Source organism: Mirounga angustirostris, unplaced genomic scaffold (assembly GCF_029215605.1).
Source record: "Mirounga angustirostris isolate CCGP_5_RB_7025 unplaced genomic scaffold, mMirAng1.0.hap1 SCAF_1, whole genome shotgun sequence".
In the NCBI taxonomy this organism is placed as follows: domain Eukaryota; kingdom Metazoa; phylum Chordata; class Mammalia; order Carnivora; family Phocidae; genus Mirounga; species Mirounga angustirostris.
The window spans coordinates 65,010,615-65,034,401 of NW_026991709.1; the positions used below are offsets into that span (position 1 = coordinate 65,010,615).

General features: G+C 37.6%; 1 protein-coding gene across 3 annotated transcripts in view; it reads left to right on the top strand.

The window, feature by feature from the left end:
- GTF2E1 (general transcription factor IIE subunit 1) overlaps nt 1-22,826 on the top strand; it is a 35,151-nt gene extending 12,325 nt beyond the window's left edge. For all 3 annotated transcript variants that reach the window (XM_064596292.1, XM_045902960.3, XM_045902961.3), the window contains exons 3-5: nt 13,001-13,202; nt 16,901-17,139; nt 21,116-22,826. In XM_064596292.1, coding sequence (XP_064452362.1) covers nt 13,001-13,202; nt 16,901-17,139; nt 21,116-21,543 — 869 coding nt within the window. In that variant the 3' untranslated portion in view covers nt 21,544-22,826. The remainder of the gene's footprint in view (nt 1-13,000; nt 13,203-16,900; nt 17,140-21,115) is intronic.
- Nucleotides 22,827-23,787: the final 961 nt, after the last annotated feature.

Consider the following 23,787-nt stretch of genomic DNA (forward strand, 5'->3'; position numbering starts at 1 on the left):
TGATAGGGATTGCACTAAATGTGTAGATTGGTCTAGGTAGCATTGACATTTTCACAATATTTGTTCTTCCAATTCATGAGCATGGAATGTTTTTCCATTTCTTTGTGTCTCCCTCAATTTCTTTCATGAGTATTTTATAGTTTTCTGAGTACAGATTCTTTACCTCTTTGGTTAGATTTATTCTTAGGTATCATATGGTTTTGGGTGCAATTGTAAATGGGATCGACTCCTTAATTTCTCTTTCTTCTGTCTTGTTGTTGGTGTATAGGAATGCCACTGATTTCTGTGCATTGATTTTATATCCTGCCACTTTACTGAATTCCTGTATGAGTTCTAGCAGTTTTGGGGTTGAGTCTTTTGGGTTTTCCACATAAAATATCATATCATCTGCAAAGAATGAGAGTTTGACTTCTTTGCTGATTCAGATGCCTTTTATTTCTTTTTGTTGTCTGATTGCTGTGGACATAGTGCTAGGACTTCTAGTACTATGGTGAATAGCAGTGGTGATAGTGAGAATCCTACTTTAAATAAACTTTTAAATAAATTAAAAAAAATCTTATAACAATGTATTTAATAAGATCTTAGAAATAGGAATTTAGAGATTATTTTATCTAGTTCAACTCATCAAATGATGTCTGGGTTGGTACACTTACACATGCTCGTGTTTTGCTCTAGGGCTTGGGGGATCCTACAAAGTAATAAATCTAGGGCTATATAGATTTGTAGGATGTTTACGATTGAACATTAGGAAAGAATGTTCAGCTTGTTTTCTTTGGCTCCATGGAAAAGACTTAGAGACAGATTTTAGGATTAGTATAAAAGAAGTCTTTAATAACTAACTGCAAAAGAAAATAAGTGCCTAATAAATAACTCAAAAATAGCCACAATGTTGTAACTCTTCCACTGGTTAGTTCTGAGTCACTTGGAATATTCAAGTAAACTCCATATCTACTTGGGATATTCATATATAAATTTGGGGTTAAATCATATGAGTCCTTTCTTGCCTTGTGACTGCAGGTGAAGCTTTTTGGTTTATAAGCAGATCAGTTTCTTGATCTGCATATCATGAAAATTCCTCAGTTTCCTTAACCTGATATTTTTAAACTGTTAGGGTCCTGTGTTTGTGAGACTCTTAAAAACTTGTTAATAATACTCATTCATACATCAGGCTACTTTTTCCTGTCTTTATCTCTTTCTACTTAGGACAGGAGATGTCTCATAAGCAGTATTTTCAATTCCTGAAATGCTAACAACACAATCACACACACACACACAAATCTTTCTAGGATTATTTTGCTCATTTGCTGATTTGGAATCTTGCCCAGGATGGCCTCATTAGAAAATCATACTGGAAAGCTCAGAGGTGTGGTTATGTTTTGGGGGGTGGGGGGTGATTATTAGAATAAATTAAAAAATAAAAAGAAGTTATGGAAAGATAAGTAAGGGACGAGTGCTTCCCCATTTTACCCTTCTCACCTCTCTAAAACCTTTAGGTCTGATTTTTTAAAAAATTTTGTTGCTTTGATCTTGAGGATGAAGGCTGTTTTTTAAATAAACTTTTTTGTGTGTTTAATCCTTTTTGTATTTTGATGCTGATTACATAGAGGCTAATTTGTGAAGAGTTGCTTTTTAGTTTGATGCTGGCATACAGTATTCTGTTGATTGTTGTCTTTCAAATAGTCATATCAGAGCCACAGGTTTTTTGCCTGCTCACTGCATGTTGAAATGGATTCAATTTAGGCCTAATTTAGAGAATTTATTGTAAGCTTTAGTATTTACATAAGTACCATACTTCAATTTGTTGTTTTCCCTCCCAGGCATAGTACATTTTTTCCCCCTTTTATAGCGAGTTCCAGAATCTGGGAATGTTGTATGATTATACCAAATCCAGATGTGTCCATTTAAGGGAGGACAGAAGCCAATTTCATTGTTAAGTTGAGTTTTAGAGTGTGGGGTTTTACTATGTACATCACAAATACATTTGAGATCTTCTGAATTGAAAAAATTCATTAAAGCTGCTTTTTTTTTCTTTGCGTGCAATCAGATGAATATTTTACAGTGTTACATGTTCTACAGTGAATTGTTAAAGGATAGTTTTTCAAGTACCTTTTTATTATAGTGAAATAATTATAGGAAATATATAACTATGTTCTTGTCATGTCTGTTGATGTAATAACAATTCCTTTTTCCATACATTTCCTCTTGCCCAATTAAACTGAAGAAATTTGCTTTATGAAATATAGTTTGGAAATTAGAATAAAAGGTGGCTTTTGAGACTAGCATTTTAATATATATGCCCCTGAATATTTTGAGTTATAAAAGTTATAACAAATGACATGAGGATGCTTTCTAAGAATAGCTTAAGAATGACCGCGTGACTTCTGCATATTAGTTAAGAGGGAGTTGGGTGCTTTTGGAGGATTCAAAATAACATTTTTCTTTCTGCTAAAAATATATAACTATATACTAATGTAAATGTATTAAGGACTCAAATAGTAGAAAAATATGTAAAATAAAATGGCAAACCTAGTTTTTCCACTCTGTGCTCTCCCACTCAACCTAGTCCCCATTCTCACTGCCTTTCATTGTGTTAACAACTATTGTTTTGTGGTTATCCTTCCAGTTCTTCTACCTTACATCCCCAACCCCACCTCACTACCCCCAAGCCCTTTTGAAGTCTAAGAAAGCAAAGTGATTCTTAATTAAATATGTTGTTGCTATATCAGGTTTATATATTAAATCTTGGTCAATTCTGTTAGTATTGTCAGGGTTTTTTAGGGTACTTATTACAATTGAGTCCTTTTGCATAATCAGTGTGTTCAGTGGACATGTCATTTTTAGAAGTTTTGTTTTGTTTTGTTTCTTTAAGCAATAGTTATAAGACAGTAAAGTGATGGTGTATTAGGATTCTAGAGTCTTAACTTCTAGTCTTGGGTTATGTCAGTAGTTATCACCTTGGGTGAATCCTGTAATCATTCTAGGCCTTTTTTTTAGCATGTTCAAAATGATAAGTTCAGTCTGTTCTATACCATATATGGCTTCTCTCAACTCTAATTTCAGAGCACCCTTTGTTTTGGGGAATAGCTGATATTTTAGGCTAGGGTTTTATCACCGCTTTTAGAGGATGATGTTAGTCATTTTGGGTTCATTTGAAAGCCTTGGTTAGGAATTGAAACTCTTGGTTATAGTACTGCTCATGTAGAAAATATGCTCTATTTAATTAGGCCATCTTCAGAAACACTTTGTGGCATAATGGAGAATAATATTTCCAATTTTTTGTCAGTTTTATTTTCCTAAGCTTCCAGTTCACTCTCTTTCCCCATGTATACCTAATGCATAAAATATTCAGTGGGAAGGGAAGCAATGTCCAAATATGCTTCCTAAGGTATTATATATGGTGGTTGGATTTATACAGTGTGGTGAAATTAATCCCATATGTTAGTGATATGTCTTGAAGTTTTATAGTTTCCTTTTTATCTCTAAAATCCTATAGTTTTCTTTTTATCTAGTCCTAGTTCCTTGGTTTTAACATGGAACTGTTAATTATCTTTTGTTTTATTTTGTTTTTCCTGGAAGTTTTTGAGTGAGGGGAGTTTATTCAGTTTTTTCACAGAATTGTCCAGAAAAGTTATCTTAGCCATTATCTCTTGCTTAGATTTTGCACTATTCTCTTAGCTTGTCTCCTTGCTTTCACTCTTGCTTTCCATATGGACTATTTGTCACAGTAGCCAGTGACCCTTCTTAAAAGCACATCAGGCTGTATCACTCTTTTGTTCAAAACCCTCCAAAGGCCTCTCCCATCATTCAGAAAAATCAAAGTCCTTAATAGAACCTTAAGGTCTTTTATCTGCCCCTCAACTCACCCCCCAATTTTGGAGACTTTATTTCTATCTCTCTCTCGTGTTCACTCCACAACATATGTACTGGCCATCTTATTTGTGCCTTGCCCGCACCAGGCATACCTTCATTTTACTTGCCTTTTTACATGCCGTGTCTTCTTGCCAAATATCTGCTTGACTGGCTGACTCCATTACATCTTTCAAGTCTCTTCTCACTTGCTTTATCAGAGGGGCCTTCCCTAAGTTTCCTGTGCAATAGAGCATACCCCTTTCCATTGTGCTCCTTTTTCTTTATCCTCTTTTCCTGCTTTTTCTTTATTATACTTATTAACACCTGATGTTATTTTTTGTCTTGACTAATTCCCACAAGAATGTGAGCTCTACAAAAACGGCTCAGAAGATGATGGGCTAGACTTAGAAGGTGGGAAATCTTAGGACATCAGTCCCACTGTGCTAGGGTGAGAACTGTGTGGCAGCAGACCTTTGCTTTTCCCTGTTTCCTTAGCTACCCTTGAGGATTTGGGCTGCAGCATGACTCCGGCTTTAATACTGCAGCACCATATCAAAGCAATTGGGTGTATTTTGATTTTTTTTTTTCTCTTGGTAGGAAAATGGCTGAATAATATTCCAGCTGCAATTAATACTCATGGCAAATCTTTGACAGTGAATTCTGGGCATTAGCTGGTGACCTATTCATTGCATGTACTAGAGTGAAGAGGGAAAAAATAAAATTTTAAATAATGTCTAATTGTTTAGGGAGTTGACTCATATCTTCTGCCCTTTTCCTCAATTATGATAAATTTCCAAAACATTTTCCTTTTTTCAAACTAAGGAAGATAAACTTTTTTTTTCAGTTTGGTTTTATTTATATTTACTGTTCCTTGACTGAATACTCAGATAATTAAAATAAGTGTGGTGTTTGCTAAAATGAATAACATGTTGGAAACAGTGAAGTGGAAGACTTTGGCCAGCATAATAAATTTTCTCCTTCTGTGTTGAGCAAAAGAAAAACGTTTGAATTTTGTTGAACTTTGCTGTTTTTTTCTTTTGTTCCCAGCCCTTCTCTCCTCTCCCCACCCCATTCCCCTGCCCTCAATTCATTTTTGTTTTTACATTTTTTTATTTTGGGAGAAAGTTAAAATTGTATGAACCATCTCTCTTCCCTCTTCCTTCCTCCTCTCCACTCTCATGCCCACAATTAGGTCTCCATTTCTTTTCTCATTTTGGAGGGATAACTTACCTTCATTAGAAAAGTCCTGAGTCATAGAATTGGGGCATTCATATGCTACTGAAAAGACAACCCTAAAATATAGTTTGAAATCTCTATTTGTAAAAGATCTTTTTTCTTCCTACTTTCAATACCTATTAGTTGTCTACAACTGGATGTATTTTGATCCTCCGGTGAACCTGATGCATTAAGACTCAGCTGAGTAAATGCTGGGCCTGTGATAGGCACTTAATGCTTGTTAAATAAATTCTTTGTTACAAATCCTCCTTCTGTTTTATATTTTAAGAAATTAGAACCTATGTATATACATGGGGGAAGTTTGCTAAATTGTAGCTGGCAGGGACAATAGGTTGGGAAAGGAATGTGTAACTCAGGATAGTGAAGTGCATTTAGTCTTTTGAGTCAGAAAGATTTATATTTGCATCCAAGGTTAGTGATTTTTGTTTTTATGTTATGACCTGGTAAACCTAAAACTCTGAGTCTTTATTCTCTTATATGTTAGCTTTGGATAATACTGTTGGTACAGACTTGGCTGTGATGAACACATGGGAATATTTGTGAATAGCTTTCTTAGTTCTTTTGTAGTTTCTGAGTATAGATGATCAGTGTTATCATTGGACTCTTTTTCTTCCAATCCCATCATTTGTCCTGCTTTGCCTAAGAGTCTTTGTAGATTCATTTTTCTCCCTGCTGCCACATTCTTAGATCTAGTTTGCATGTTCTCCTTTTTGTGGCTTGGTCGCTGTTTCCAGTTTTTGCCTTCCTGATCTTGAAAGATGGTACGGAGCTTTGAGTTTCAGCTTGTTTCTTCTCTCATACTTAAGTAGTACATTCTATGCACACTACATAGTACAGAGTGGTCCAGTTACAGGAAGAGTTGGGATGTTTATCATATTGATTATTTAACAGCAGCTCTCCACCAGGAGTTTGTGTTAAAATTCCTTGTGGAACTTTCAAAATTTACATTACTGAGCCCCACTCCAGACCTATTGAATCAGCATCTCTGGGCGGAGCCTGGGTATTATTTAAAAATTCCACTAGTGATTTTTATGTTAACACTCAGTGAAGAAAAACTGGCTTGTTGGAAGACTATCTCAAGCCACGAAGGCAGATCAATATTTATAAATGTTAGTTTTGATGGCCTCATGTTCTTTCCCAAAATCTTTCAATCACTTTCCTTTTACTCAAGAATAAAGTAAAAATGAAGCTTGGTGTTCAAGACTCACCATGACCACCCTAGTTTATCCTGTTAATTACCATTCTTTTTGAAAATTCTATTCCTACTACACCAAAACTGCAGTTCAGCATTATTTTCAACTACCTATTTCTCTCATGATGGTCTAGAATGTCCTCTTCTCTTCCCGCTCTCCTTGATCGTTGTAACATTTGCTTTTCTTCTGAATTCTACTTCAAAAGGCATACCTTCCATTGTGTTCTCAGCTAGAATCATATTCCTTCTTGGAACTCCGAACACTTATGTACTTTATTTTTGCACTGATCTCAGATGTTTATCTTTTGATACCTTTCATCTCTACTAAACTTTAAGCTTTTTTTTTTTTTAAAAAGATTTTATTTATTTATTTGACAGAGAGATAGAGAGAGAGAGCACAAGTAGGCAGACAGTCAGGCAGAGGGAGAGGGAGAAGCAGACTCTCCACCGAGCAGGGAGCCCGACGTGGGGCTCGATCCCAGGACCCTGGGATCATGAGCTGAGCCGAAGGCAGCCGCTTAACCGACTGAGCCACCCAGGTGCCCTAAACTTTAAGCTTCTTGATGATAGATTTTGTGTCTATGTGTGTTCTACCACCACCTACTCAGTAGAAGGGTACTTAGTACATAGTATGTGCTAAGCCCCCCCCCCCCACTGCCACCTCTTATTTTGAGAAAGCTGATTTGCATTTTTAAACTTCCTTTTTTTTTTTTTTTCCCCCAGAGAGGGTGGGAGAATCCTAAGCAGGCTCCACACCCAGCACAGAGCCCAATGCTGGGCTTGATTTCACAACCCTGAGATCATGATCTGAGCCAAAATCAAGAGTCAGATGCTTAACTGAGCCACCCAGGTGCCCCAAGCTAATTTTCATTTTTTAATGCTCACTGAAACTTATAAAAAATGCTCTGGTTTATTAAGGTAGTCTTAAGTCTTTTTCTATAACATGTAGAATTTCTTATTTTTCTTCTTGGATGCCAGACCTGGCTTTTGACAGGATGGTTCTTGTTTACAATTTGTGTTTTTGTGATAAACATAGGACTTAAGATATCAGGCTATCTTTTCCTCTTATAATGTTACCCAGGTGTGATAATTGTTGGAAGAAAGTACTTCATGATTTTGTCACACGTTATGAATGTCTTGCAAGCAGAGGTAGTGACTGCCTTTTTTCTGGACTATTCTTTTTCATGGATGTTTATTTAGTGAGCAAGCCTCAGAAGATATATTGTTTTTCTCCAGAGCATAGGGCAAGTTTGCTTACTGTTCAGTATAATAAAAATAGAGTCTCCAGAGCATATTTTCTTAGTGTCCAATTAGTAAAGACAACATCACTTTCTAGAGCAAAGGACAGGCATGTTTATGCCCATTATAAAAGAGTTGGGTTCCTTAACTTCAGGGTCCCCTGTAATGTAACCCACTGCATGTACAGTTGTCACCCGGCCCTCTTTGCGTCACCCAGTGGGATTTGGGACTCAGGGAACTGGCACAAAAGCTGACACTGGCTACTGCTATTGCCATGAGTAATAAAGTTATTTATTTCTGACCTAGGAGTCTTATGTCTTCTCCAGCATCCATGAAACTGCCAGGATTACTTGTTAACTTACAAGTAGGATAAAAATCTCAGATCTCCCACAGTTCTTGACAGTAATATAAAAGCCAGTCTTCTCAGAACTGCAAAGTAGGCCCTGCTGTAAATAACTTGTTAAATCTTAATCTAAATTAAGCCTGGGTCTCTGGAAACTTACCTGGACAAGTCTAGAATTCCTTACGACGACATACCATCTTCTCTTTTTTCCCTATTTTGCTTTCCACAAAACCAGATCAATTGAAGTGAAAGGACTGTTATTCTGAGATTTCCTTCTGTCAAATGATGATGTTAACAGTAATCTCTTTTTTTCCCTCTCTTTAGCAAAATAAAAGCATTGCTATTTTATATGGAGGAGCTACACTGATAAGCATGTTGATTTGTTTACTTAAAGCTGAAGTTTGGAATGTATGCTGTCTCATTTTTTCTTTTTTATTTTATTTATTAGAACGAGAGAGAGAGAGAGAGAGAGAGAGCGCATGAGAGCAGGGAGGGTCAGAGGGAGAAGCAGACTCCCCGCAGAGCAGGGAGCCTGATATGGGACTGGATCCTGGGACTCCAGGATCATGACCCGAGCCGAAGGCAGTCGCTTAACCGACTGAGCCACCCAGGCGCCCTTGTATGCTGTCTTCAAAAGAGAAATGGGATATTTGAGAGGATTTCTTTTTTCTTTCTTTTTTTTTTTTAAGTGTTCCGTGATTCATTATTTGCGTATAACACCCAGTGCTCCATTCAGTACGTGCCCTCTTTAATACCCATCACCGGGCTAACCCATCCCCTCACCCCCCTCCCCTCTAGAACCCTCAGTTTGTTTCTCAGAGTCCATAATCTCTCATGGTTCGTCTCCCCCTCCGATTTCCCCCCCTTCATTTTTCCCTTCCTGCTATCTTCTTCTTCTTCTTCTTTTTTTTTTTTTTTTTAACATATAATGTATTATTTCAGAGGTACAGGTCTGTGAGGATTTCTTCTTTAATTTGGTTTTAACATGACATTTTTAATGATAAATAACCTAATAAACTAGATAAATAAAATAATGTGTTGGATGGTGACAAATGTTAAGGGGGGATAAGGGAAGACAGAACAATGCTGAAATTTTAGATATTGTTGGCTAAGGAAGCCTCACTGAGGTGACGTTTGAGTAAAGAACTGAAGTAAGTTAGGAGACTAGCCATTTGACTATCTGAAGGGAAAACATTCTGAGCAGAGAGAATAGTTAAGTACAGAGGCTGTGCAGGACCTTTAGGAGGCTGGGCTGTAATGCTTTGAAGACGTATGTTGAGTCTACGGCCATACCACCCTCAACGCACCCGATCTCGTCTGATCTCAGAAGCTAAGCAGGGTCGGGCCTGGTTAGCACTTGGATGGAAGACGTATGTTGAGAGGATTATAGTGTTACCGTTTGTCTTAGCTGTCTTTCTGTGCCTCACCAGAGCACTTGCTTTTATATTTATCTGCTAGGTACTTATTCACTTGAGGAAGGGGATTTTTTCCTTTAAAAATAATTTTGAAAACTACTGAATTAGATAACTTTTCTGCATTATTCTCTAGTTTTCATTGATGGTCTCTATAAGTGCCCATCCATCTTTCAGCAGTGAACGTTAAGTCCCACATTAGTGTGGTTTTTTTAATTCAGCAGGTATTTGAACGCTGATTTAGACCTTACTTTATTTATATGATTTATTTTTTCACTTTCATGTGGATTATATTCTTTGTTTCTGTTGAAGAGAAGAGGCTGAGGCAGCCTGGAATAGAGAATAAGAGAGCATACCAGCTAAAACCTCTCTAGCCAAGGTTTCTAATTATCCTTTGTTACTAAATGTGAAAGCTGGTTTTCAATTCTTGTTGACTTTGAAAATTAACGCCATACCATTTCCTCCTTGAAACAGCATCCTATCCTTCTGGTTGTACCATTTATCTCAAGGCTTCCTCTTTCCTTGGGTTTATATCTTGACCACCTGTGCTACTCTTCTTACCTCTTTGGATACTCTGACCTACTTTATAGCTTTAGTTACCTCTATGTTGTTGATTTTTCCGGTCAGATTTTCTATCTAAACCCCATTCTTGAGCTCTAAGCGTTTATAATAAATTGGTTTCTAACATATCCATTTTGATGACCAGGGATTCAGATGTCTAAAGCAACTTTTCATCTTTTCTTTACAAAGCAAAGAGAACTTGTTCTTTATTTTGGTAAATAGTATCCTTGTCTAGTTGGTTAAGCTAGACTCTATGCTGATGTCCATTAGTTAAAGACCATCAGCTACACACCCATAGGTAAACAAAGTTGGGTTTATTGATGCTTTCTGTAGCAAGGGAAGCCACATGGGGAAATATGGAGTGTCTTGGGAAGGCCATGCTTTACAGACTTAGAGAATTTGGGCTTTTGTTAGGTAATTTGGGGAGAATTCAGAGAAGTGGTGGTGGTTTGCTTTGCATTGGGTCCTGTCAGGAATGGGAATAATTCTATGATTGGGTGTCTTAATAAATCTTATCTAGGAGATGAGAAGGACAGGGTGAGGCTAGGACTGTAATTGGTAAAGAAGCAACAGTCACTCATGGCACCTGGGATTTTTTTGTGATTGCACAGAGACCTTGCTTTTATTGTACTCAGTCAGACTCAAGACTCAGGCTTGGTTTTGCCTCACTTCCATCATGGACACACAAGACTCATCTGATGCTGGTGACCTATGAGATTCTGTCTGATAGAAAACCTCAGAGCCTAGCTTTGAGTGCTGGGCCTCCTCCTCACTGTAAGGGGCTGTTTTTCTCTCTTTCTAGCTTATTTGGAATAGATGTAAAAGATCAGGTACCATTTTGGCAGCAGGAAGATGGATGAAGAGTATTTTAGACAGGGTATATGAACAAAAAATTTGCATGATATTGGCTGTATGTGTGAGAAGCAGCAGTGAAACTTACTCTATTTGAAATGTATCAGTAGGATCTAGTGTTAGGTTGAGGCAGAGATGCCTAGTCTGTTTACTCCTTACCAGGAAAAGAGGGGTTAGAGGGTGTATCAATCTGTATGTATCAATCACAATCACATATAGAGGTTTTTTGTTTTGTTTTGTTTTTTTTAAATTTTATGTGAGAGAGAGAGCGCGCGTGAGAGAGCAACGAACAGGGTGAGGGACAGAGGGAGAAGCAGGCTCTCCACTGAGTGGGGAGCCAGATGTGGGGCTTGATCCCTGGACTCCAGGATCATGACCTGAGTCGAAGGCAGATGCTTAATCAACTGAGCCACCCAGGCGCCCCACGTATAGAGCTTTTTAAAGCTAAATGTTTGCATCCTTACTGTGTGCCAGGCACTAAGTACGTAGATGATCTCTTTTCATCCCTCAGGTAAATTGGGTTAGAAATGAAGGATGCATATCTCTGGCATTGGGAATAAGAACCAAACTGGAGATCCAAGTGGGGCTACTAGTGTAGACTATTGAGTAATGTTTAAGAGTGTGAGTTTCAACATAATAGTTTGGGTTTGCATCCTGCTCCCTACCCACAATTAGTAGTTGTATGATCTTAAGCAGTTTACTGGTTTAACCTCTTAGAACCTTTGTATTTATACCAACCTCAGAGGGCTGGCAATAACTTAGTAAGTACAAGGTATACAATAGCTGCTATAACTGCTTTTATTGGCTCTGTGACTTTGGACCAGTCACAAAACTCTTCAGAGCCTCAGTTCTGATGTCACTTCACAGGTTTGGTATAAGGATCAAAAAGTGTACATGGAAGTATTTTATAAACGGAAAGCACTATACAAATAAAATAAATATTTATGTCTAGGATATTATCTTTCAAGTGTTCGAATTTACTTGACAAGCAAAGGACTGTGATTGGGTTATGATGTTTTTGGGCCAAATTATACAGGGTCTTGAGTATTAGGATGAGAAATTTAGATTTGATGTTGTTGACTTAAGAAATTCAGCTGCCAGGGGGCACCTGGGAGGCTCAGTTGGTTAAGCATCTGCTTTCGGCTCAGGTCATGATCCCAGGGTGCTGGGATCGAGCCCCACATTGGGCTCCCTGCTCAGCAGAGAGCCTGCTTCTCCCTCTCCCTCTCCCTGCCACTCTCCCTACTGTGTGCTTTCTCTCTCTCTCTGTCAAATGAATAAATAAAATCTTTAAAAAAAAAAAAAGGAAAAAAGAAATCCAGCTACCAGACAGACTTAGGAGCAGGGGGATGAGAGGACAAAAGTGGTGGCATAGTAAACGGGTTGGAGAGGGAGAACCTAGGGGTTCAAAGATCAGATTGAGGCAGCTGTTTCAGGCTAAGTAATGGTGGCCTAGATTAGTGAAATGACAGTAGAAGTGAAAAATCTGAGATGTTTCTAAGGAATTACTACAATTCAGGGGCTCCTGGGTGGCTCAGTTGTTAAGCATCTGCCTTTGGCTCAGGTCATGATCCCAGGGTCCTGAGATTGAGTCTGCATCAGGCTCCCTGCTCAGTGCGAAGCCTACTTCTCTCTCTTTCCCACTCCCCCTGCTTGTGTTCCCTCTCTCGCTGTGTCTCTCTCTGTCAAAAAAAAAAAAAAAAAAAAAAAAATCTTTAAAAAAAATTAAAAAAGGAATTACTACAATTTAGTTACGAATTGAGTGTGAGGGATATAGAAGTAAGAACAATAAAGATTTCTTGAACTTTAATTTTGGAAATGGCTTGGTTAAATTTGTTTAGATATAAATGGTTAATAAGTTTGGAAAAAGTAGCCTTGTGACAATGTACAGGATGCCTAGAGACTTGGCTTTAGGTATTTGTTTGGCTTTCCTCATAATGCAGGCCCCAATTTGTAATGTGCAAAAAGCAAGGCAGTTGGAGAAGGGTACAGGTTTCAGTGGTAAGTTGTAAAGATTTTGGTTTTAAGTTAAAGTAAGTATAAATATGTTAGAAATATGATGAAAAACTTTGCTGTGCTGCAGGTAGAAGTGAAATTACTTTGAAATGCATAAAAAGTGATGGACAGATACGTGATAAATATTGTAGAATCTCATTGGTGGGCATGTCGATGTTCACTATAAAATTCTTTCAACTTTTCTGCATTTGAAAGTTATAATAATAAAATGTTAGAGGACAATAAAGATATAAACTCTTTGCTAAAAGCTGATCTTGAGAATTTGTCTTGCCTGACCTGAGACTTTTGTTTTCTCTGTAGGAACTTTCCGCTGTACTTTTTGCCATACAGAGGTAGAAGAAGATGAATCAGCAATGCCCAAAAAAGATGCACGCACACTTCTGGCAAGATTTAATGAACAAATTGAGCCCATTTATGCTTTGCTTCGGGAAACAGAGGATGTGAACTTGGCCTATGAAATACTTGAGCCAGAACCCACAGAAATACCAGCCTTGAAACAAAGGTGAGTGTAGACCTGTGCTCTTACCAAGAACACTTTTAAGCTGGCCCTTGTTTCAACTACCTGTACTTTGGAGAGCAGGAGTTAGTAAGTAATATACCCAGGAGACTAAAGATGGATGTTACATAGATTCTCAGTTTTACCACATTTGTCTTATTAACTTGTGCCTGTGATGAAATTTGTTTGTACTGAATGCAGAACAGTGTGGGCCTCGGGCAAAAATCTTTAAATAGTCAAGTTTGACTTCAAGTACTCACTCTGCTTGGACCCACTGCAAATCAGCCAATTGTTAACTAATCCTAAATTGGAAGTGCCTCTTGGGGATATTTGCATTTTCCTAGGCGAGTTCTAAAGGATGGAGTTCTTTAAGGAATATAGCATTTGCTCTTTTTTTTTTTTTACTTTGAAGCACTTAACTGTACATTTCTTGTCTTCCTTTACTTTTTTTTTTTTTTTTTTTTAAAGATTTTATTTATTTGACAGAGAGAGACACAGCAAGAGAGGGAACACAAGCAGGGGGAGTGGGAGAGGGAGAAGCAGGCTTCCTGTGGAGCAGGGAGCCTGATGCGGGGCTCGATCCCTGGGATCATGACCTGAGCTGAAGGCATACACTTAACGCGCCCCCCCTTTAGTTTTCAGTGCAACTTTTTTGTAAGTATAGTAGGTATTACATATGGGTTAATACTTTTTACTGTGGCTCTCTATTTTTATTAGTGTGCCCTAATGTTTGAATTACAAAGGCAACCTTGGTTTTGACGTGTCATAGAAAGTGGTTTATATTCTTTTTTGAAAAACATACATGTGAATTGGGTCAGAGAATGTTCTACTCTGCCTCTTTTCTAGTGCCAAGTTAAGGGCTTACAGTTTATACCCTTCCATAGAACCTGGTTTCCAGGAGCACTCTCAGTATTGTATATGCTGTGGTACTAATGTTATAGAAAAGCCAGTTCTGGGCAGTCCTGAGCAACCTGAGTTTCTTTTGGGTGGTTAAAAACAATCCAATTGTACAGAAAGCTTTATATCTGTATAAGTTGTTATGAATTTTCTAGCCTAGTGTCATGGATCAGTTAGGATGCCTTTATCTATGATAACAGAAAACCAAACCAGAAATGGCTTAAATAGTGAGAAAAACCTGTCTAGCATTAGCAGAAGGGTGGAGGTAGTACAGTTCATAATTAATTTCACAGCTCAGTTACATACTGAAGGATCTAGGTTTGTTCCATGTTTATACTCTGATGAACTCAGCCTGTTGGTTTTCCTCTTGGGACCACAAGAGGAGCTAGCCTAAGATGGCTGTGTCTTTCTAAGTATCACATGTAGAAGAAAATGTCCAAATGTTGAAAAGGGGACTGTTTCTTCCTGGTGTCCTATTTTAAGATTGAATTAGGCTTTCCCAGAGGACAACCTTCATCCTACTCTATCCCCCAATGTCTCACTAGCCAGAATTGCTGTATATGTTTATTTCTAAACCAGCATCCCAAAAGAAACTCAGGTTGCTCAGGACTGCCCAGAACTGGCTTTTCTATAACATTAGTACCACAGCATATACAATACTGAGAGTATCTCACCTGGTTTCTCATTAGGAATGAATGATGGTTACTCCAGGGATGAAGAAGAATCAGGAAATAGAGGAAGTAGACAGGTTGTTCACTAGGGAAGAAAGGCAGAAATGGAGGCAGTCAAAAGAGCTAGAATGGAGTACCTGGAGCTGCAGAACTAAGTCCAGTTGCTTCCACATGGTCAGGAGAAGGACCATTCAGACTAGGTTAGAAGGTGTTACCCTGGCTGAGATGGCCTCACCAAGCATTTGACAAGCTCCACTGCCTGGATATGACAGCCTGGAAGTGGTATTGATTTAGCCTTTCTGCACTGTAGGATCTGCTTCAGAGCATAACGGTTCTGTAATAGCTATCTTGCCCCTGGTATATGAAGAGAAACATCAAGAGCATAACGGTTCTATTAATAGCTATCTTGCCGCGGGTATATGAAGAGAAACATCAGTAGAGTGGTGTGAGAGCTCAGAGATGATAGTAATTCATTGATTTAAAAATAAAAAAATAAGTGGCTTCATTGTTACTTTGATTACTGATCTGTAGCCAATTAAATTCTAGCTTATTCCTAGATTAGAAACCAGAGGCTGCCTCTGCAGAACTCTTAGTAGACTTAACCTAAGGCTGATGGACAGTTCTAGCCTTTCAGCATGTCAACCCATTGGTGATATTTAAAGTCTTTCTGTCTCTTAAATGGAATTTTTTTGACAGTAATCTCTCCTTTTTTTTGTCATCTTTTACCTAACACCCACCTTAAAGATCTTTAAAATTTTAGTTTTGAAATATTCCTCCCTCACCCCTGAGTGAGTTATATGTCTTGAAAATTCTAAAATTTCTTAAATAATGTAAAAAAATTCAAAACTGAATTGTTACTTTTGTCATCTTTAAGTAGAATGTGTACATTCTTTCCATAGAAGAAATTTAAATATGCAGAAGGAGTGAACCTGCCTGTCTCATCTTGATTTTCTTCAATGTCACATTTGCTGTTAATTTAGATTTGTCTGTATCTGTGGTAAAGGTAGAAATAAAATCTGTGCACTCAACTCTCCATGGTTAAAAGTATCTTTTAAAAAAGTTTGCCCAAATTTAAAAATTTGTTTGTGGGCACCTGGGTGGCTCAGTCAGTTAAGCATCTGCCTTCAGCTCAGGTCATGATCCCAGAGTCCCTGGGATCGAACTGCACATTGGGCTCCCTGCTCTGCGGGGAGCCTGCTTGTCCCTTCCCCTCTGCCCCCTACTTGTGCTTGCTCTCGCTCTCAAATAAATAAATAAAATCTTAAAAAAAAAAAAAAAAAAGAATGGGGAACGGATTGAAAGTGAAACAAGCAGATAAAAGAGGGAGCAGCCGAAAGACTGAAAACTTGACTTAACTAATAGAGATGAGGAAATGTAAGTGACTAGTGAAAGATAAGGAATGATCAGACCTGGAACAGGCTAAGAAGATCATGGGTGGTAGAGGTAAAAAGCAAAACAAAATAAACTGAGAAATAGATAATGGTTACTTCAGGGTGGAAATAATGGTTGGGGATAGATGCCAGGGTCAGCATAGCTACAGAAATGGAAAGATACAACTCAGTAAAAAAGAGGTTAAATTGTGCATGATGATATACTTTATTTGGTGAATAGCAGGAGGGGAACATTAATTCTAAGTTGAGGCCTGGTTTTGTAGAATACTTTTTTAGCTTCTCAGCACACAAGAAAAGCACACAGAACCACTCTGAATCCTTGGTTGAGATGGTAGAGGTTTTTAAAAATGTAATGTATTTTGTTTGGGTTTTTTGTTTTGTTTTGATTTTAAACAGAATACTCATGAAAAGTGTGACTGAGAGAGATTTTTGCCAGCTAGTATCTTTAAGTGGATTATGTCACCTTTATTATTCTCCCCTCTCCTTAAGTAAATTAAACTTCTTAAATTATGAAACTTCATTTATTTATATATATGCCAGTGGACCCAGTGTTTGAGGAACTTAAATACAAATATGATACCCTGAGTTACAAGAGAGGTTTCTCAGAATTGCTAAAGCATGTGTATATGATTACTAGACAGCATTTATTTGTGATTCTTCAGTAACCACCTCCTCAGCTGTGCTTCTTTTCCAACACCAATACTTTCATTTTTCTTCTTCCTGCCATCTTCTCATCTTTTTATAGCAAGGACCGTGCAGCAACTACTGCTGGAGCTCCTGGCCTGGCAGGTGGGCACCACCGGGAAGCATGGGCCACCAAAGGTCCCTCCTATGAGGACTTATACACTCAGAATGTTGTCATTAACATGGATGACCAAGAAGATCATCGAGCCTCACTGGAGGGGAAATCTGCCAAAGAGAGACCCATTTGGTTGAGAGAGAGCACTGTCCAAGGAGCATATAGTTCTGAAGAGATGAAGGAAGGTAAGAGTAGAAGTCAGTAAAATGAATATGGCTTGGGTTCAATGGAAAATGAACTTGACTTAGTGGGCAATTCTTAGTTTTATTGATAATTGTATCTGTTTTACAAAACAACTGCGTTATACCAGGAAGTAAGAAATTAAGCAATAAGCATTAAAACCAACCAATATATGCTTGTATTATCCTTCAACTTAGTTGAAATAACAAGTAGATTTTAAATCTCCATTTTTAGAATTAAGAAATTACCATTTCTTTGTCTTAATTCAATGGAAAAGTGCTGTTACATTCAAAGTGGCCACATTCACCTGTTGTTTATTCTTCTGTTGCCCTAACTTATATTCCTTTTTATTTCTCTGAATTGGGAAACAAAACTATTTACCAGTGCAAACTTGTTTATGTTGTCTCCTCATAAATACCAAGTGTGTTTGTGCCTACCTGAAATATATAAAAAGAAGCCACCTGAGTAAAGGATTAAGGATTCTTACTATCCAAAATTGGCAGAACTTCATACTAGAAGATTTTAGAACTCTCAGTGATCCCTAAAGACATAAGAATTACATAGTAACCAGCAGTTTGAGAACTGTAGCATTTTACTTTTTAAAACTTTGAAGTTAGTGGATTCAAAGGCTTTGTTTGGGCTAATGTAGAAAATGTGAGGCTCAAACTGGACAGAGATTACTCAGAAACTGGGAAGCAGAGGTGAAAGGGAGCTTGTACATCTGGTTAGGTTTTGTCAGCATTAGAATCCACGTGGCCCTATTCCCAAGTTATGTATCATTTCTAACACATGACCAGAGTATGGTTCTTTAATCTCTGAAACGGAAAACCACTTGTTTTTTGGTATTTCTCCTAACCTCTTTTCCCTTTATATTAGCATTTCTTTAACTCTGTATGCTAAGCATTAAAAAGTAGTATGGAGTTGGGTAGTGATAATAAAATCAGATGATATCTCTAGTGTGATTCTTCTTGGTGTTTTGATTCCAATCAGAAAAAAAATCTTCTTTGGCAACCATACTTTACTCTCCCTCCTTCCCACTGATTAGCTTGGCTATGATGTTTAGTTATTTTTTTTTTTTTCACATTTTATTTTTTTTATTTTTATTTTTTTCCATTTTTTTATTCTTATGTTAATCCCCATACATTACAACATTAGTTTTAGATGAAGTGTTCCATGATTCATTGTTTGTGCACAACACCCAGTGCTCCATGCAGAATGTGCCCTCCTCAATACCCACCACCAGGCTAACCCATCCTTCAAATTGTTTTAGATTATATAGGAGTGACCCTGTCAACTATTTAGTAGGCTTGTTTTCCCCAACTTGGCTTCTTGCCTGTTCTTAAAGCTACCAAGCCTTCTTTTCTTTGAACTTAGAAACAAAATTGAATAAAATAAAACTATTGTTAGCCCATATTATATACAATTAGGCTCATAAGCTTAACATTCATTGTTTATGATTTCCTTGAATGCTAGAATTTGAATCATAAGGGCCTTTAAAAAGTTATCTAGGCTACCCAATTCTGAATATTTTCTTTCTGTATAAAATAGGATAGTATACTCCCGTGTCTGAATTTATCTTCTTGGGATGCCTGGGTGGCTCAGTCCGTTAAGCGTCTGCCTTCAGCCCAGGTCATGATCCCAGGGTTCTAGGATCGAGTCCCACATCGGGCTCTTTGCTCAGCGAAGAGCCTGCTTCTCCCTCTGCCTGCCTCTCCCCCTGCTTGTGCACTCTCTCTCTCTCATAAATAAGTAAATAAATAAAATCTTTAAAAATCAATCAATAAATAAATTTATCTTCTTAATTTTTATGGTAGAATAGGCCCTAGTGAATGTGTTTGTCCTACACTTAATTTTCCTCAGACTTCAAGTTATTTTAATATCTTTTAGAGTTTTATAGACTTTAATCATGTGCTCATTACTATACTGAAAGCATAGTAATCTATTCTAATTCTGTTTGCTTCTACTTTCCTTACAAATAGTTCTCTTCCCCCAAGCCACCTCCGTCTACATTTTTTATTTCATTTTAATTGTCTTTTTCTGGACCTTCTCCAACCATAATATACTTTACTTTAGATCTAGTAACCAGAACAATACATGTTGTTTATGCATGGATTCATCATTAATGATTTGAGTTTTACTTAGAGTATCCTTCTGGTTTTTACCTGATGCTTTGTTGCTTTGGGTCTGGAAGCATATTAAGACCAGCAACTTTAGAAACATATGCAGAGAATTTTAAAGACCCTCCCCTGCCCTGTATCAGATAGCTTGGACCAGGTCTTTCAATATGTTTTAGATTGTTTTTCTATAGGCAGATTTTCTTACACTTGCCAGTATAGAAATAAATCTGCCAGTTTTCTGCCCACTTCACCTCTTCCTATGTTTTTTTTTTTTTTTGCCATCAGCTTGGCCTTTAAGCATCCAGAATTGCTTAGCATCATCAGTGAACTTGACAGTTTCCCATTATATGTGTCTTTTTTGTAACTTATAACTGTTCAGTAAGACTGTTTCTAGAACTAGTGTTTCTACTTTACCATCCAGATATTTGCTCATTTATCCTTATTTATTGTTGTATGTCTTCATCTATAACAGAGCAGTTCCTTTTTTCCCCAAACTTCTCAGGACCCTTGTCATAAATCTTTTAGATATGATGATTTAGTTTATAAAACTAAATTGCTTTTCCCCTAATTTTATATTTACTTTAAACATTAATCAAAATATGTTGGTAATATTAAGCTTATTGGAAAAATCTTAAAGAAGCGATGATTGCCTTAGAGACAATTCCTTGTCTTTTTTTTTCCTATTGAAATACTGCATTGGCAGTAAGGACTCTAGGAATGAGCCTCAGCCCTTAGCAGTGTTTTAAAGTAGTGAAGTTTGATTTTAATTCTCATTTTCACATCCATGTTATCAAAAGCCTATTTTCTCTGACTTGAACTTTTAACTTCTCAATTCCTGTTTCCCTTTCTGTCTCTTAAGCTACCCAATCTCATATCTCAGGAGTTCTACACTTTCTAAATCGTCTAAGGTTATGCTAATCCATTCTAATGTGCTAATGAGAAGATACTTCATTCATGGCCAGAATTGGTCATTTCTGTGCCTTTTCTTGGTGATGATGTTGATGATAGATAACACTAAACTAAATGCCAGGCTCATTCTAAACACTTCACAGATATTCACTTAATCCCCACAATTATCCAGAGAGGTATTTACTCATTTCCCCCCCCCTTTTTGTACTTGAGAAAATTGAAGCAGAGAGAGATGAAGTAACCTGGCCAAAATCATAGTTAATAACGTGTTAGAGTCAGGATTTGAGTCAGGGAGTTAGGTTCCAAACAACATTTTTAATCCTTTTATATGTTTTAAATAGCAATATACTTGGTACTCAGAATACAGAATACAAATGTTTTTCTTAAATTTTTCATCTGTAATTTTTCAGGCCTCATACGTACACAAAATGATAGGAGATGTGTGGTGAGAGAAGCTTCATTCCTTTTTATAAAGAGTTCAAAGTACACTTAGTTTGTTTCAGGAAAATAAAACTGCATTTATTCACTCATGTATTTATTTGGTGCCTAATAAGTGATAGGCACTATTTTGGGTACATGGGATATATCATTGAATAAAAAAGATAAGTATCTGTTTGTGGAGAACCTATATCCTGGGAAAGGAGGTAACAAAGACAATAGACAAGAATTATTATGTTAGAAAGTAAGTGCTATGGGGGAAAAAAACAGGGCATTGGGAATTTAGGGTGGGGTGAATTATAAGAAGGCTTACATCTAAAAGGACCTGTATTCAAATCCAGGCTATGTTATTCTTAAAACGCATGTGCTTAAACCATGCTACTTAAGTTCCAGTTTGTGAGAAATATTTTGAATATCTTACGGACAGTTGCTCAAAAGCTGGAATCAGTGAAGTCTTAGTTTTAAAGAAATGCCTTTTATACCTAAGGACATTGACTTTCTGGATTTTTCTTTCCAGGTGGCATAGATATAGATGCATTTCAGGAGCGCGAAGAGGGTCGTGCAGGGCCAGATGATAATGAGGAGGTCATGCGAGCACTACTCATTCATGAGAAGAAGACCCCCTCGGCTACGGCAGGCTCAGTGGGGGCAGCTGCTCCTGTGACCCCTGCCAACGGCAGTGACTCAGAGAGTGAGACCAGTGAGTCAGACGATGACTCCCCACCTCGACCGGCAGCTGTGGCAGCGCATCATCGGGACGAGGATGAGGAGGAGGACGATGAGTTTGAGGAAGTAGCAGATGACCCCATTGTTATGGTGGCTGGCCGTCCGTTCTCCTACAGCGAAGTGAGCCAGCGGCCAGAGCTGGTGGCCCAGATGACACCAGAGGAGAAGGAAGCATACATAGCAATGGGACAACGCATGTTTGAGGACCTTTTTGAGTGAGCTTTCCCTACCTTTTCTTCCTTTTGCTAATGCTCATTTCAAAAAGAAATTCCCTACCCTTGACGAAAAGTGTTTAAGTGGCATTCTGCCCTTCTCGAGGTAAAGCAGCTAAACAATAATGGGAGAGAAAGTTTGATTTTTATGCCAGAAGCTTCCCCACAGGTAGGTTGGCTATATAAGCATTTCCTTCCCTGCTATTTTTACAGTATATCTTACTGTATTTCATATTTGCCTAATCTTTTTCCTTTATAAGACCCATTTTTCTCCCTTCTGAAATGACTGCAGGAGATCTGTGAGAAGAATTCTTCCTGTCTGCCTGTAGAAGCCCACTATGATAGGTTACACTAATTCACTGATCACATCCTTTTAAAAATCTGTTCTGACCAAGCGTTCCAAACAATTCCCAATATTGCTGCCAAGCGGCTTGGCAACGGGCAAATCACTGATGAGAGATAAAATAAGTCTTAAAACTGCATATTGCCACATAGTTGAGGATTGTAGTCAATATGTAAGGGGAGGGGAGGGATGAATATGCCTAAATCTCATGATTAATATCTAAACCAAAATTTTTGTCTTTCAAACTGACTTGACTGATAGAGTCTGTTGTTTTGCTTAATGCCTTTTGGTTTGGATGTTGGATGATAGAAAACAAAGTACACTTGGTAAACCCTTATGAGGAAATTAGGAAAAAACATGGATATAGGACGAGGAGTTGCTCTACAGGGTTGAATTGTGGAGAGCATTGGGAACAGTGCCTTTTAGAATTGCCTGAGTTTTTGCTGATTTGGAAATCCTTTATGGAAAGCTAAGACTGGTCCCTTTCCTTTTCCTGTCTTTTACAGTGCCATAAATTGTTTAATGAGACCATTCCAGCAGAAATCAGCATATAACAATTGATTACTTCTCTCTTTTCTCTCAACATCATTGAAGTCCTTCTTTGTCTCTCTTTTGATTCTTGTTGGACATGGTGTTTTAGAGTGCATCCAGTACATTATTGAACATTGTAACCTCAAGGAACATAGTTTATTTTTGGTTCTGATATGTAGCATGGTATTATTCCCTAAAGCAGAACTTTAAAAATAAAGAACTTTCATGCAAGGGTCTATAGCAATTGTATTTTTTGTAATATTTTTCCTTGCATCGTAATTTTTAAGTATTTATCATTTTATAGTACATGCGTGAAGATAGATTTTAGAGTATCTGAGCCTTGTATGAAGTGATGTTTCATTTATCTGGGTTGTATTAATGACTGAATATTGACAATAAATCTATTTTATACTGACTGAAATTTGTTAATTTCTAGCCCTGTAACATCTTGGAGCATAATTAAAATGAATACTTTTCCCATTAAAGCAATGTTTCAGACTTCGTTCTCTTAATAGTCATATTTCAAATAACAGGTGCAGTTGTTATGTGGTCTAAATTTTTTCTGGCAATAAGCTGCCTTAAGAATGACTTTTGTGTATGTATCTTGTACATATGGGCCTATTCAACTTTTATTAAACATTGTTTTTGAACTTTCATAGTTCTAGAAAGAAGTTCATTTAAATAAAATATGAATCAGGTGTTTTAAAACATAGTTTTAGGGGCACCTGGATGGCTAGGTTGGTTAAGCTTCTGACTCTTGATTTCAGCTTGGGTCATGATCTCAGGATCATGGGACCAAGCCCTGTGTTGGGCTTTGCACTCAGCGGGGAGTCTGCTCAGGATTCCCTCTCTCCCTCTGCCCCTCCCCCGTGCTTGCTCGCTCGCTCGCCTCAAATAAATAACAAATCTTTAAAAAAATAATAAAATGTAGTTGTAGGTGAACTGTCAGCTCTTTATATCAGTGAATAAATGTTTCTTGGTATTTTTTCTTGAGTCTAACAACTTGCATGTTCTGCTTCCTAGAGCAACTGTTCTAGTTTTTCTTTTTCTGTTATCTACCAGCTTCTTAGAGTATCACATAAACTAGTTGCATATTTCTTTCCTCTCCATTTTGTGGTTTGTGTCTTGCCCTATTACTACATTGAAATGGCTTTCTTCAGTCGTAATTGTCCAACATAACAAACCTTTATTCCTCAGTCTTTCTGGCTGCTTTTCAGTCTTTGATGCTATCCATCCTTTCTCCTTAAAACATTTTCATTTGATAACCTAGCCATTATGCTGTCTTGGTTCTCGTTACTTCATTGGCTATTCCTTCTCAGTCTTTATTTCTTCCTCTGCTGTATGTATGAGCATACCTCAAGGCCTAGTTCATCTGTG